This window comes from Leopardus geoffroyi, chromosome C1 (genome assembly GCF_018350155.1).
Source record: "Leopardus geoffroyi isolate Oge1 chromosome C1, O.geoffroyi_Oge1_pat1.0, whole genome shotgun sequence".
In the NCBI taxonomy this organism is placed as follows: domain Eukaryota; kingdom Metazoa; phylum Chordata; class Mammalia; order Carnivora; family Felidae; genus Leopardus; species Leopardus geoffroyi.
In genome coordinates this window covers 72452501-72467594 of record NC_059328.1, presented here as the reverse complement: position 1 = coordinate 72467594, position 15094 = coordinate 72452501, and the positions used below count along the sequence as shown (strand labels likewise).

Genomic DNA, 15094 nt, shown 5'->3' with positions numbered 1-15094 from the left:
ATGCTTTTTCCTGCAGGTGGCTCTGTGTTAATACTGAGGGATGGGGGAGAAAAATGTTGTTGGCAGCAACTTTGTTCCAGAGAAGTGGAGAGGCATCTCCTTGAAAGCTGCCTCTCAGAGACCTACTCCAAGAAGAGTGAATCATCTCCCCACTGTGCCTGAGGAGTTCTTCATATTATTGTTTCCACACTGTATGCCCTAGGTTGGCCTTCTGTCCAAGAGCAATGCAGTGCTTTTCAGGCTCTATCTCTGCCAAGCCTGTTAACCTTTAAAATTCTAGACTTTAACCCCCAGTGGGTGCAAAAACTCACGAAATTCAGCCCTTCTCATTTCCTAAGCCAATAGTATGGGAAACATTCTCATTTTGCATTCCCCTGTGTGCTCCACTCTCTCTCTTGACCTTCTCTAAAACCATTACTCCCTCCCCTACACAGCAGCCAGGATCCATTTCTCCCCTAAACCATGTCGCTATACTTCCTGCCTTCTTCAGTGTGACTTCTTCTCTCCTTTTAGTGGTGGAGTTTGTTCTTTCAGTCTTCAGGTTGATTTCTGGGGTACCTAGGATGATTTTATAGTTACCTTGTATTTGTGGGACTAGGTGAGCCTAGGCTCTTTGTACTCCACTACCATCTCCTCCTTTCCAAAAATGAAGGAAGCTTTGATACATGTTACAATATTGGTGAAACTTGAAGACATTATGCCACATGAAATAAGTCAGAGACAAAAGAACAATGTTGTATAACTCTACTTATATAAGGCACTTTAATCAAATTAGAGGCAGAACACAAGAATTGTGGTTTCCAGGGGAACTGGGGAGGGAGAAAGGGTGTTTTTTAATGGGGATAGAATTTCAGTCTGGGAAGATAAAAAGTTCTGAAAATAAATAGTGATTATAGTAGTGCAACAATGTGAAGGTACTTAATACCACAAAACCGCACACTTAAAAAGTATTAAAATGGAAAACTTTATGTTATGTATATTTTACCACAGAAAGAAAAGAGAGAATAGAGGTTGACAGAAAAGTTAGGTGGGAGGATTGTAAAGGAAAGCTGAGGTAAGGAAACTAAAACATTTTCAAGCATCACTTTTTCTTCAAATTTTGCCTTTGTTTATTCAGGGTTTGCAAGGACCCCCTGGGAGTACAGGAGACAGAGGACTTGAAGGAGAACCAGTAAGTTTAACTTTATATTTTTCTAATTGTGGTTTCCTCATAATATACATTTACCTTCTTGTTATTGCCCTCCTGTGCTGTGGTGGTACAGTTTTGAAAGCAGCATTTATCATGGACACCTAATTCTATAGAAAATATTTTGCTGTGAATATAGTTTTTATTACCTTTCTGGTCTTATATTGTCAAATGTTCCTATCTCTCTGGAACTGCTAAAACTTTACATATTTCTATTTTCAACAAAGACAGCTCTGTTTTATTGACTTACAGAAATTTTCTTTGTGAATGGCTAGCTGTTCTTATAATGATTATTACACTGCCACACACACACAATCATATTTTTGTGGCCAACTCTGTAATGAAATACCATACAAAGAAGCCAAACTCTACATCTGATGGGCCCAAATGCACAAACATGACAGAAATGTTGGTACACCAGTAATGCAAAATCTTACATCACAATTTCATAAATGTGATTCGATTATAAATTTTCCATGGAAAATGATTGTTAAAAGGAAAGACTTTCTCACAACTTATTCTTTATTTCCTATGTAGTCATTCTTCTGGTTAATAGTGTTAGGTGTAATATGCTATAACATGTTTGTAAGATTTATAATACAATATAGTCTTGGAAATTCTACTGGGTTGATCTTATCTATTAGTTGACCCAAAGGTTTACAGGTGGCCTTTGCATAATTCATTTAGCTAGTAGCAAGTGGAAAATTTAACAAAGAGCTATTCTTACCAAATTGTGTTCATTTCCTCCTTTACATATTTAATCTCTGGTGTAAGCTCTCTAAGCAAGAAGTAAACATTTAACTGTAAATATAAATCTCTCCAAATAAAGAATTTTAAAAATGATGTTTATCAAATGAACTCTTTTTGGTTCTCTCCCTGTTTTATATCTCTTGTTGTATCCTAACCTTTATTTGACCAAAAATAATGCAACCGTCTTTAACATTATTTACTTAAATATCTCTTTCTTCTAAAAATTTTATATCTCTTTGAAGTTAGAGACCACTTTTCTCATGTTTATAATCCTGCCTGGTATAATACCTGACATATTAGATCAATTTAGTGTATGTTTGTCAAACTGAATTAACAAAAGGTCTTATACCCAAAAAGCAAAATCAGTCAGCCAGTAATATTAGATGCAGTGAAATGCAATGGAAACTAACTTAATAAGGAACACATTTAAGTAAAGTATGTCAAAAGAGCTATGCCAACAGCAGAGACAATAGCTTAGGCTTTATACAAGAAAATGTTTGTTACTATAAGTATAAACACTTTAATAGTTTAATAGCACCTAAAACTTGACATTCAGGTCACTGGGTCAGTGGGTCTGGTAAATAAAATGCAAATAAGCTTATAATGGATGTTATGGGCTTTGCTTTATATATTTGAGTTGCCTAGTTAAATTATAGAAAAGAAAGGAAGTAAATTGGTAAAATGAGAGACACAGAAGATATGTGGAGATTTATATTTTAAGAATACTAAGAGAGACCACATCTTTTCTATAGTCAAGACCCCTGAGAGTTGTCTTTTTCCCAGACAAGATTCAAACTAATTTGCTCATTGCAATGCAAATATTGGGGTTCGGATAGTTGAACATTCATTCATTCAGTCAACAAATATTCATTAAGTACCAGCACTGAGAGTATGGAGGTAAGTTTGGAGGTTTCAGTCTAATGATGTAAATATGTACTAATTAGATTATCACAGAGAACAATGGAAAATTGCAAACTGAGCTAAACGCTGTGAAGTACAGGCATTCAATTCTAAGAGAATGTATAACAGAGAAACTATCCTTAGGGAAGGCTTCAGGAGGAGGAGCATTTGAGCTGGGATCTGAAGAATGAATAGTAGTTACTTAGGCAAAGATGGGGAGAGGTCATTTTAGAGAGAACATGAGCTGAGAGGAAGCTCTGCATATTTATTTGAAGATCTTAAAGAAGACTAGCATGGTGGGGCACAGAGTCAGGTAGGAAGTAAGTATAAGAAAAGGATGGCAAAAGAGGCAGAGAACAAAACATGTAGCTTTATGAGCCCTATTACCAAGGATTTGTATTTTTATCATACGAAGAAAATAATGTCATTGAAGAGGTAGGGCTAGTTTTATGATGATATTATTGTGTTGTAAAGATTATTCAAACAAATTGGAAGGAACTAGGAATGGACAAGAACTGCTTTCTGTTACAATAATCCAAGTAAGAGATGGTAGAACCCTTTTGATTAGCAGAAAAAAAGAAGTGTATGGATATAAAAGATTCAAAAGGAGATGTAAAATCTATAGGAGATAGACTTCCATATGTAAAGTATGATTCCTAAGTGTCTGGCTAACCCAAAAAAATATTTTTGCTATCTTTAAACATTGAAAATTGCCTTTAAAAAGGAAGATGAGGGGAATGCTATAGTTTAAAAAAGGTCAATTCTTGATAAGCTTGCTTTAGAATATACCCTCCAATTTAAAAAATATTATTTTCTATGTACCCTTCCTTAGTTGAGTACCAGAAGTCACTTCCACTTACCTTAAAAGATAATTGTCAGGATTCTCAGGTTAATTAAAAGTATTTGATGAAAACTAACATTAAATTACTCATGAAGATATTAAAAATGGCAAAAGTTCTAGAAACAAATGATGAAAGAAGATCCTATATCAGTGTCTCAGTAAAATTTTGACAATTCTAAAGCCATACAGAAAAAGAAAAAATGAAAGGCTAGAGATGAATTTCAATTAAATACCAAAAATATCAAGTAAAATCAGCTATATAAAAAGAATTAACTGAATGAAGTGAAAGATGAAGCAAAAGAGGAATTACAAAGGGAAAATTACTTAATATTAAGAAATCCTTATTATAACATATAACAGATATACTGGGAAAATGCTAAAAACCAGTACTCATTAAAACTCAACAACTACTCTTGATTTATTAAAATTTATAATAAAACAATTTCTGGTCTGAATTGTAAGGAACTTGGAAGCTGCCATTCCCCTTCTTACAATAAGGCAAAAGCCTAGCAAACTGAAAATCAACAACTCTTTTTAGATCAGTGAGGTCCAAGGACAAACTATTGCCTGAAAACTGGAGAGACAGACAGGAGGATAGAGAGAACCAGAGCTTACCAGAAGCAGAAGCCTGTAATTGGATGGTAGGAGCACTTTAAACTATAATTGACAAATTGCTGAAGACACAGTTTAGAGTCTCTTAAGTGTTAAAAAACTAAGAGAGGCTCCTAAGAAGGCCCCACTTGTTACTGAGTTTTACCTCCAGGAGACCTGCTAGGTTCTGACTATAAAGTTCAGAGAAATGTCTATTTCTGCGTCTAGCAGTGGGATGGGAAAAATAACCACTTTGAAATATACCCAGAGTTCTTGTTCTCCTTAACAAGGCTTGCCCTCAAGGGAACCTGTTTTGCCAGAGCTAACTGTTTGGGGTTTCACCAAAGCCTACTGAACCGGGAAGAACAATTCCCAGCCCTAGCCATTTCTATATCATAAAGCTATAGAATGCTTCTTCCCATCCCCCCCCCCTTAACTCACCACCACATAAATAGGGCTCCTATTTAATAGCTGAGGATTACAGCTAAAAGAACTACAGACACAAACCCTTTTAAAGGTGTCTCTGGGAAAGCCTGAAGACAATGGACAAGACAAACACAATGACACTAGGAGGAAATTTATCCTCTGACACCATAGTGCAGCAAACAGTAAACACAGCCTAATTCCCAGCCAGATAACATAAAACCTTACACTAAAGACCTATTTACCTTGGGTCGTTTTACATCTTACTTGGATTTCAACAACAACAACAACAAAATATCGGATAAAAGGGGGAAAAGGATAAAAGGGGGAAAAAACAGTCTGAAGAGACAAAGCAAGCATCACGAACAGACTCAGATATGTCAGAGACTTAGAAATTTTCAGACTGGGAATTCAAAAGTGAAGTAGAAATATATTTTCTCAGACAAGCAAAAACTGTTGGAATTTTTCACGAGTAGACCAACCTTGTAGAAATGTTAAAAGAAGTTCTTCATAGAGAAGGAAAATTATATAGATGAGACTCTAGAAACAGAAGAAAGGAAAAGCTTTAGAAGGAATATATAAAAGTAAGATCAAGTCATTTGTTTTTCTTATTCTTAATTAATAGAACAGGTATTGGTGCAAAATGGTAATTGTAACAGTGTATTTAGTCTCACATTTTATGGATAAGTATAGTGATATAGTGTTATTTGAAAATAGACTTGAATTAATTATAAATGTGCATTGCAAACTCTAGAGAAACCACTGAAAAATTTTTTAAAGAAGTATACTTGATATGGTAAAATAAGAGAGAAAATGGAATTAATTGAAATTCACAGCCGGCTAAAAAAAGGGTGGAAGACAAAACAAACAAAGAACAAGAGGAACAAATAGAAAACAGTAACAAAGTAGGTATGAACTCAACCATGTGGAAAACCCCAACAATTGACACACATACACAAAAACCACTCCTGGAACCAGTAAGCAGTTATAACAAGGTTGCAGGTGGGGCACCTGGGTAGGTCAGTTGGTTAACCATCCAACTCTTGATTTCAGCTCTGGTCATGATCTCATGGTTGGGACTCTGTGCTAACAGCACGGAGCCTGCTTGGGATTCTCTCTCTCTCTCCCTCTCTTTCTCTGTCCCTCCCCTGATCTCTCTCTATCTCTCTGATCCTCCGCTGCTGGTTCTCTCTCTCAAAATAAATAAATAAAACTTAAAAAAAAAAATAAGGTTTCAGAATACAACTTTCAAAAATATTTGAAAAAAATTTTAACTCAAAATGGATTATAGACCTAAGTTCAAAATTTATAAAACTTCTATAAGTTAACATAAGAAGAAAATCTCACTGATCTTGGATTTAACAATGACTTTTTACTTATAACACCAAAAGCATTATTTGTGAATGGAAAAATTGATAAGTTGGATTTGATTAAAATTGAAAACTTCTGCTCTGTGGAAGATACATTAAGAGAATGAAAGACATGCAACACACTGGGAGAAAACATTTGCAAAATGCAGATCTGATAAGGGAATTGTATACAAAATACAGAAAGAACTCTTAAAAGTTAACAATAAGAGGGGCATCTGGGTGGCTCAGTTGGTTAAGCATCCGACTTCAGCTCAGGTCCTGATCCCACAGTTTGTGAGTTTCAGCCCCACGTTGGGCTCTGTGCTGACAGCTCAGAGCCTGGATGCTGCTTCAGACTCTGTGTCTCCTCTCTCTCCGCCCTTCCCTGTCTTGTGCTCTGTCTCTCTCTTTCAAAAATAAACATTTAAAAATTTTTTAAGTTAATAATAAGAAAACAATCCGTTTAAAAAGTAGGCAAAAGATATGAACAGTCACTACACCACAGACATACAGATGGCAAAGAAACATATGAAAATATGCTTGTCATATGTCATTAAAGAAGTACAAATTAAAACAGTGACATACTATTACATACCTATATGAATGGCTAAAATCTAAAACACTGACAATACCAAATGTTAACAAAGATGTGGAATAACCGAGTTTTCATTCATTGTTGATGGTAATACAGAATGGTACAGCAACTTTGGAACACAACTTGGCAGGTTTTTACAGAGCTAAACATATTCTTACCATTATGATCCAGCAATCATGCTCCTGAGTATTTATGAAAACAAGTGGAAAATGTAAAAAAAATTTTTTTTAATGTTTTTATTTATTTTTGAGACAGAGAGAGACAGAGCATGAGCAGGGGAGGGGCAGAGAGAGAGGGAGACTCAGAATCTGAAGCAGGCTCCAGGCTCTGAGCTGTCAGCACAGAGCCCAATACGGGGCTCGAACCCACAGACTGCCAGATCATGACCTGAGCCGAAGTTGGACGCTCAACTGACTGAGCCACCCAGGTGCCCCTAGAAGTGGAAAATTTAATGTCCACACAAGAACCTGCACATGAATATTTATAGCAGCTTTATTTATAGTTGCCCAAGGTAGAAGCAACTGATATGTCCTCAAAAGGTAAATGGATAAACAAACTGTGATACATCCATATAATGAAATATTATTCATCAATAAAAAGAAAAGAGCTATTAAGCCACAAAAAGACAGAGGGACCTTTCAAGTGCATCCTGATAAGTAAAAGAAGCCAATCTGAAAAGTATAAATACTTTATGATTCCAACTATATGACATCCTGGAAAAGGTAAAACTACACAGACACTAAAAAGACCAGTGGTTGCCAGGTGTTGGGGGAAGAGGACCAGAGATGAATAAGGGGAAAACAGGACAATTTGGAAGCAGTGAAACTATTTTGTATCATACTGTCACAATGGAGACATGATGTACAGTTCTCAAAACTCATATAACAGTACAACACAGAGTGAGCACAGATTGTAAACTGTGTACTTTAGTTAGTAATAGTGTGTCAATCTTGGTTAATCCATTGTAACAAATATAAGATATTAATAATAGGGAAAACTAGGCAGGGGTGGTATATGGGGACTCTCTGTACTTTCTGTTTAATTTTTCTATACATCTAAAATTTCTGTAAGAAATAAAGTTTATTAGTTAAAACGAAATATTCTAGTAACATAAGCATAGTTCTGTAATAAGGGATAGTAGCTTATCTTGTATCCTCACCCAACCTGCTAAGAAACACTAAAACACTAGAAACATAGGCCACAAGATAAGATCATGGTCACTATATTTTCTAACATTATTCAAAAAGTTTTAGCTAGTGTAGTGGTATATGACACAGAAATGATAATATAAGGAAAGGAAAGCATTATTACTTAGTGAAATTTTAAAATAAGCCCCCAAAACTTGTAAAACCTAAAAACTTAATTCTGTATTTTTCAATTTCTGAGATAGAGTAATATAATGGCAAGACATAAATATTTTTAAAAATAAGTTTTTCTGTGTACAAGTAATAAAATATAATAGAAAAAAATATCCCACTGTAGATAGAAACAAAACACAATACATAAAGATAAACTTAATGAGAATTGGATGGGGCACATAAGAAGAAAACTTCAAAAATTCATTAAGAGACCCAAAAACAGACTTAAGTAGAAAGTCAAATTATTACCTAACTAAAAGATTGACGATTTTTAAAATTAATGTATTAGGGATGCCTAGGTAGCTCAGTCAGTTAAGCCTCTCTCTCTCAAAATAAATAAATAAACTTTAATTTTAAAAAGCTTAAAAGAAATAATATAGAATAATTAAATGGAAATAGATGTTTTAATCTTAATTGTGATGGAAAAGTCTTAAAAGATTAACAGATTTAACAGTGATCACACTTAGTGGGAAAAAAGTTATCTTTAACAATATATTTTTTAAACTTATTTATTTATTTTGAGAGAGAGTATGTGCACGAGAAGGGGAGGGGCCAAGAGAGAGGGAGAGAGAGAATCAGAGACCGACATGGGGTTTGAAGCCACAAACTGTGAGATCATGACCTGAGTCAAAATAAGAGTCAGATGCTTAACCAAATGAGCCACCCAGGCACCCTAATAATATATTTTAAAAATGATAAACTACATACTGGGCAGACATTAACAATAAAATAGGATGCCTGAAAGTCTGTGTCCACAACACATAAAAAACTCATACAAATTTTATAAATGACTCCAAAAATACATAGGCAAAAGACATGATTAAGTAATACATAGATTATTACAGATAGCTGATAAACAAATAACAGAAACGATATTCAGCCTTGCTAATAGTTAAATATATACACATTTTAAGATAAGAGGTTGTCCATCAAATTAAAGAAGAATTTAAAAATGAATATTCTGTGTTGGCATGAATTCAATGAAATAGATTTTACTTTTATGTATTTCTTGTGAAAAGTTAGTTATTGCAACCTTTCCGGAAACGTACTTGACTTTGTGACTAAATAATGGTACATTTCAGACTCTCTTCTAAGGGAGAATATTCAGAATACACACAAAGACATCTGCACAGACATGTTTCTCTCAGCATCTTTATAACAGTGTAGAAATACATTCTGAGGAGAATTCATAAATTTTAAAATATTATACATAATATTTAATGAGCCATAAATGAAAAACATCATTGACTTCTTAATACCTTTAATGGCTTATGCAACCTTACAACCCTAGCCTTCAAATATTTATCTCAGCTATTTGACAATATCACCTGATGTTACAGGTCCTAACATTCACTGATAAATAGTCTAACATGCATATAATAAATCTAGTAAAGTAATATTTACTGTAAAGGAGATATAGAAACAATATAAATGTCTGTTATTAAGAAAATGACTAGATTACAGTACTATAGAATATGAGATGAATGGATATTATGTATCTGTTGAACAAGTTGTTACGAAGTATTTACAACAACATGATAAAATATTTATATTCAAAATAGAATCTTAAGCATAAAACAGATAATTACATTATTTATAAGTATGCCCCCACAACAGAGCTAGAAGGAAATATGCAAGAATATTTACAGTGTAACCTCTGAATGGTTGATATACTTAATATATACTTAATCTGTTTTTTTTTTTGGTACTTGCCATACTTTTTAAATGTTAAAATGAACATTACTGACTGTAACAATTAAGAAAACAGTTGAAAACAACCAATGATAGCACATTTTTTCCTTTCCATTACTACACTTTTTTTTTTTAAAGTGAGGTGTTCACAAAATTGTTAGGGAGCATAATCTCATAGAAAATTTTAACTATCTTTTCTTAATCTAAGAAAACAGCTTCTTTGTGCTTTCTAAAAAGGTCAAAAACTGCAAGTAGCTTCTTTGGATGGCTGGAGAAATAGCATTATATTGTAGTTGCTAAATAAGTATTATTCTAAAATAATTCTAGCCAGTGAAATGGCTTCCACACATCTTTAAGTTCAGCAATCTGATGTTTATGCAGTAAACTATTCAATATTTGTTTACTTAAAATTATACTATTCAATATTACAGTGACCAAGATTCCCACGAAGGCCCCAACATGCATTTATTGCACCTTAGTGATTATCTATATGGGTAAACACTGTTATATCTGTTCATGTGAAACAGAGATATTGTTGAACTGGACTCACTCAATACCATATAAACTACAACATATTTTTATTTCATTGGAGGTCATATATTTGCTTCTTTAAAATGCTATTTTTTGTCACATATTTGTCAGGAATATCATATCCACTAAATAAGGTAACTTTTGAAAACCCTTAGCATGATATTTCATTCTTATTAGGTGCTTGATAAATGTTTATTGAAGGGATGAGTGAATTAGGGAATGAAAGGTACTGTCCTTTCTTTCTTTTTCTTTTGAATGCAAACATAGCCCAATACTATTCACATACACATAACATACACACACACACACACACACACACATGCACACAAATGAATCAACTATAAAGTTATAATTTTTTTATACAAAAGTAAAGTAATACATTGTTAAAGGAATTATGTATTCTATTACATATGATATATTATAAATTACATATTTAGATGCACGTGTTAATTGAAATACAGAGTAACTTTGATTCTCAGATCTTAAATTTTATCTTAATATAGGGACCACGAGGATTGCCAGGTGATGCGGGACCTCCTGGAGAAACGGGTGCTGAGGTAATTCTTTTGTGCCTCTTTCTTGTTATTTCACTAGTACTCAGTACTTTTTATAAGACTCCTCAAGGTAAAGTTGATACATTAAGTATATATTTAAAGAATAATTCTGTAGTGTTGTGTTTCATATTCAGAAAACAAAGCCTAAAATTCCACTAAAAGTAGGGATGACCGTTGTGTGAACCTAATTTTATACACATAAAGTTCTCTCTCTTTTTTAAGTTTTTATTTAAATTCCAGTTAACATACAGTGTAATATTAGTTTCAAGTGAACAATATAGTGATTCAACACAGATAACACCTTGTGCTCATCCTAACAGGTGCACTTCTTAATCCACATCAGCTGTTTAACCCATATCCCCACCCACCTCCCCTCTGGTAACCATCAGTTTTTTCTCTATAGTTAAGAGTCCGTTTCTTGGTTTTCCTCTCTCCTTTTTCCCCTGTGAACATTTGTTTCTTAAATTCCACATTTGAGTCAAATCATATGGTATTTGTCTTTCTCTGACTTATTTTGTTTAGCATAATACTCTCTACCTCCATCCATGTCATTTCAAATGGCAAGATTTCATTCTTTTTTGATGGATGAGTAATATTCCATGGTATGTACACACACACACACACACACACACACACACAAAGACACACACACACCACATCTTCCTTATCCATTCATCAGTAGATGGACATTTGGTCTCTTTCTAAAATTTGGCTATTATTGATAATGCTGCTATAAACATCATGGTACATATATCCCTTTGAATTAGTGTTTTTTGTATTCTTAGGGTAAATACCTAGTAGTGCAATTGCTGGATGATAGGGTACTTCTATTTTTAATTTTTTGAGGAAACCCCACCACAGTGACTGCAACAGTTTGTGTTCCCAACAACAGTGTAAGAGGGCTCCCCTTTCTCTGCATCCTCGCCAACACCTGTTATTTCTTGTTTTATTAATTTTAGCCATTCTGACTGGTGTGAGGTGACATCTCATTGTAGTTTTGATTTGTATTTCCCCGATGATGAGTGATGTTGAGCATCATTTCATGTGTCTGTTGGCCAACTATTCATGTCTTCCGCCCATTTTTAATTGGATTATTGGTTTTTGGTATTGAGTTGTATAAGTTCTTTATAAATTTTGGATATTAGCCCCTTATCAAATATACCATTTGTAAATATCTTCTCCAATTCATTAGGTTGCCTTTTTGTTTTGTTTTATCTTATGGGCCGTGTTAAATCATTGTAAGGTATAAGCAGGGCAGTGATAAAGTCAGATTTATATCTTTGGAAGATAATTCCAGCAGCTGCTTAGAGGATATATTTGAGAAGACAAGAGTGAAGCCATGTATACCTACTAAAGGGCCTTTGTATTCAACCAGGCAAGAAATGATGGACTTCTGAACTAAAGTAGTAAGTATAGAAAAGGAAAGAAGTGGATGGATTTGAGAAATTCTGCAGAACCTTCGTATTTGTAGAATATGGGAAGTAAAGGGAAAAGAGAAGTGAAAAATTATTCCCAGATTTCTAGGCTGTGCAACAGGATGGAGGGCAATACCTTTCCTGAGATCAGAGAAGATTATCAGGGAGATGGGGATCATCATCTACTAATCCGCCCAAGGTTAAGAATTAGTAGAGCCTGGCTTTGAATACACATCTGACTCAAAAACTAATGCTGATAACCTATACTATGCCACATTCTCTGAGCCTAAAGAAAGCTGAGAAAAGTCAAACCTAATAACTTGAAGTTTTTTTAACAGAGTAGGAGACATAATTTCTGTTGTGATAAGAAGTAGGGGTTGAGTAGGTCAGTTGAGGGAAATTTGCTGGTTTAGAATAATGGTTGAGGATAATGGGAGAGGGAAATGACTATAGGCAAGTGAAAGGGCAGATATACCTTACTAAAAGTCAAGCTTTTAGAAGGAAACTATGAATTTGCATTATATTAATGATAATTATGATAATAGCCCACAATTATGGAGCATTTTCTATGTGCCTAGTAGTGCTTGTGTGCTTTGCTGTATTAATGGATTCTCATAACACCCTATGAGATAGATACTATGACATAAAAGATAGTTTAAGCTCTAATAGTTCTATGGAAGAGTATCACCCATGGATCAGAACTACTGAGGAATCACTGAAAGGTAGAAAGGAAACAGAAAGCTTTTGGTCAAGATAGTGTTGTGAGTAAATGCTTTAAACTACCTCTCTATTCCAAAAACATGGGAATTACAAAATACATATGTATGTGCTTGTAGTTATACATACACACATATACATACGTACACGTGAAAGCGAGAGAAGAAGAAGGTAGAACAAGGAAGGGGAGTGGGGACGGTATCTTTAATATGCTCAAAACAAGATAAACATCCTTGAAGCATCTCTGAAACAAAAAACCATACAATAGCAATTGTAGGAGCTCCAGGTCTAGAGATAGCCAGAGGTTGTAAGAAGTTTACGTTTTCAAGGTAAAAGGAGCCAAGTGCTTCCCAACTGGACCCACCCATGAAAGGAAAGTGGAAAAGATATCATAAACATCTTTCATAATGTGAATTAACTCATATCACCTTTGAGTGATTTTTTTTATTCCTTATTTTTGAGAGAGAGAGATAGCTAGACAGAGTGTGACTGGGGGAGGAACAGAGAGAGAGGGAGACACAGAATCCAAAGCAGGCTCCAGGCTCTCAACTGTCCACACAGAGCCCAACATGGGGTTTGAACTCATGAACCACAAGATCATGACCTGAGCTGAAGTCGGACACTTAACCGATTGAGCCACCCAGGTGCCCCTGTGTGATATTTTTTATAAAATGAATAAAGAAAACTGAAATTTTTAAAGGGAGTGTGCTCCAAAGGGCTCAACAGAAATGGATGGAAGAGTAAAAAGTGAAAAAACAGAGAATGTTATGTAAGAATATGAGGGTAGAAAATTAGAAGAGGAAATGGGAAGTGATTTCTCTTTGATCAAGGATTAAAATATGAGAGGAAGAATTTGAAGCAACTGGTCTTAAAAGTTCTAACTTATGGGGCGCCTGGGTGGCGCAGTCGGTTAAGCATCTGACTTCAGCCAGGTCACGATCTCGCGGTCCGTGAGTTCAAGCCCCGCGTCGGGCTCTGGGCTGATGGCTCAGAGCCTGGAGCCTGTTTCCGATTCTGTGTCTCCCTCTCTCTCTGCCCCTCCCCCGTTCATGCTCTGTCTCTCTCTGTCCCAAAAATAAATAAACGTTGAAAAAAAAAAAAAAAAGTTCTAACTTAGGTGATGTTGTCTTACCACTTGAACTATTAAAAGGTCCCAGAATTATCTGGTCTTATGCGATGATGTCTATAAAGTAACAGCAAAATCCTTTCCTGAACATAGGTATCTCACCCTTGGGCTAAAAACTACTACCATCTTCTTATAAGGTTGTTATTGCCATTGCAACTGGCAATAACTGCCAATAACTGGAGGAATATATCCAGACAATGTGTCAAATCTTCTCTTCTAGGGCCCTTCAGGTATTGAGGGAGAAGCAGGTCTGCAAGGTGAACCAGGTGCAAAGGTAACCTTTCTAAATAGTAAAAGGAATGGTCTCTAAACTTTCAATACTCAATCCCCTATGTTTGCCACATTTTGGCAAATACCCGTAATTCTGAAAGCAAGTGAAGGATAGCAGATAAAAATGGGAAGTGTTCTCAAGTAAGTCAAAAAATATTTGTCAGAAAAAATTATCTATCTATCTATCTACCTATACTGTGTGTGTGTGTGTGTGTGTGTGTGTGTGTGTGTGTGTGTGTGTAAGAGAGAGAGAAGAAATAGAAATGATAAAGCTAGTGGGGCAAAATATTATCAAAAAATTAATCCAGGAAAAAGAAAAAACTGGGAAGTGTTTTAAAACTCCTATCCTCATGATATGCCTTCCATAATTATTAGACATGTTGTTTTAGTAGAAAAAAAGTTTAATCTTTCCCTTTGTTTCTTCAGGGAAATGCTGGACCTACAGGCAATGTTGGAGTTGCTGGAGAACCAGGGTTACGGGTAAATGTCTGCTGGGAACCATTTTAAGGCACTGGCCTATGTAGTTCACAGACTCAAAACTTAGCATAAATAAATCTTTAAAATGCATAATAAACCTTTCTGGTGCATAAAAGAAAACATTTGTCCTTATTTCATATTTCTATAGCTGCATGCAAAACCCTGTCCACATTGTATTAGTAGTGTTTGGAGTCCTAAACTCATACATCCTTTTCTCGGTATTGGGTATACTCTGCAGAATGCTTTACACATATTCAGAGTCACTGTGATTGTCACTACTGTTACCTTAAGAAGAAATTCACAGGGGCACCTGGGTGGC

General features: G+C 34.9%; 1 protein-coding gene across 5 annotated transcripts in view; it reads left to right on the top strand.

The window, feature by feature from the left end:
- The window catches only part of COL24A1 (collagen type XXIV alpha 1 chain), a 397210-nt gene that overhangs the window by 257353 nt on the left and 124763 nt on the right, over positions 1-15094 (top strand). For all 5 annotated transcript variants that reach the window (XM_045478122.1, XM_045478119.1, XM_045478121.1 and 2 more), the window contains 4 exons: positions 1118-1171; positions 10720-10773; positions 14249-14302; positions 14725-14778. In XM_045478122.1, coding sequence (XP_045334078.1) covers positions 1118-1171; positions 10720-10773; positions 14249-14302; positions 14725-14778 — 216 coding nt within the window. The remainder of the gene's footprint in view (positions 1-1117; positions 1172-10719; positions 10774-14248; positions 14303-14724; positions 14779-15094) is intronic.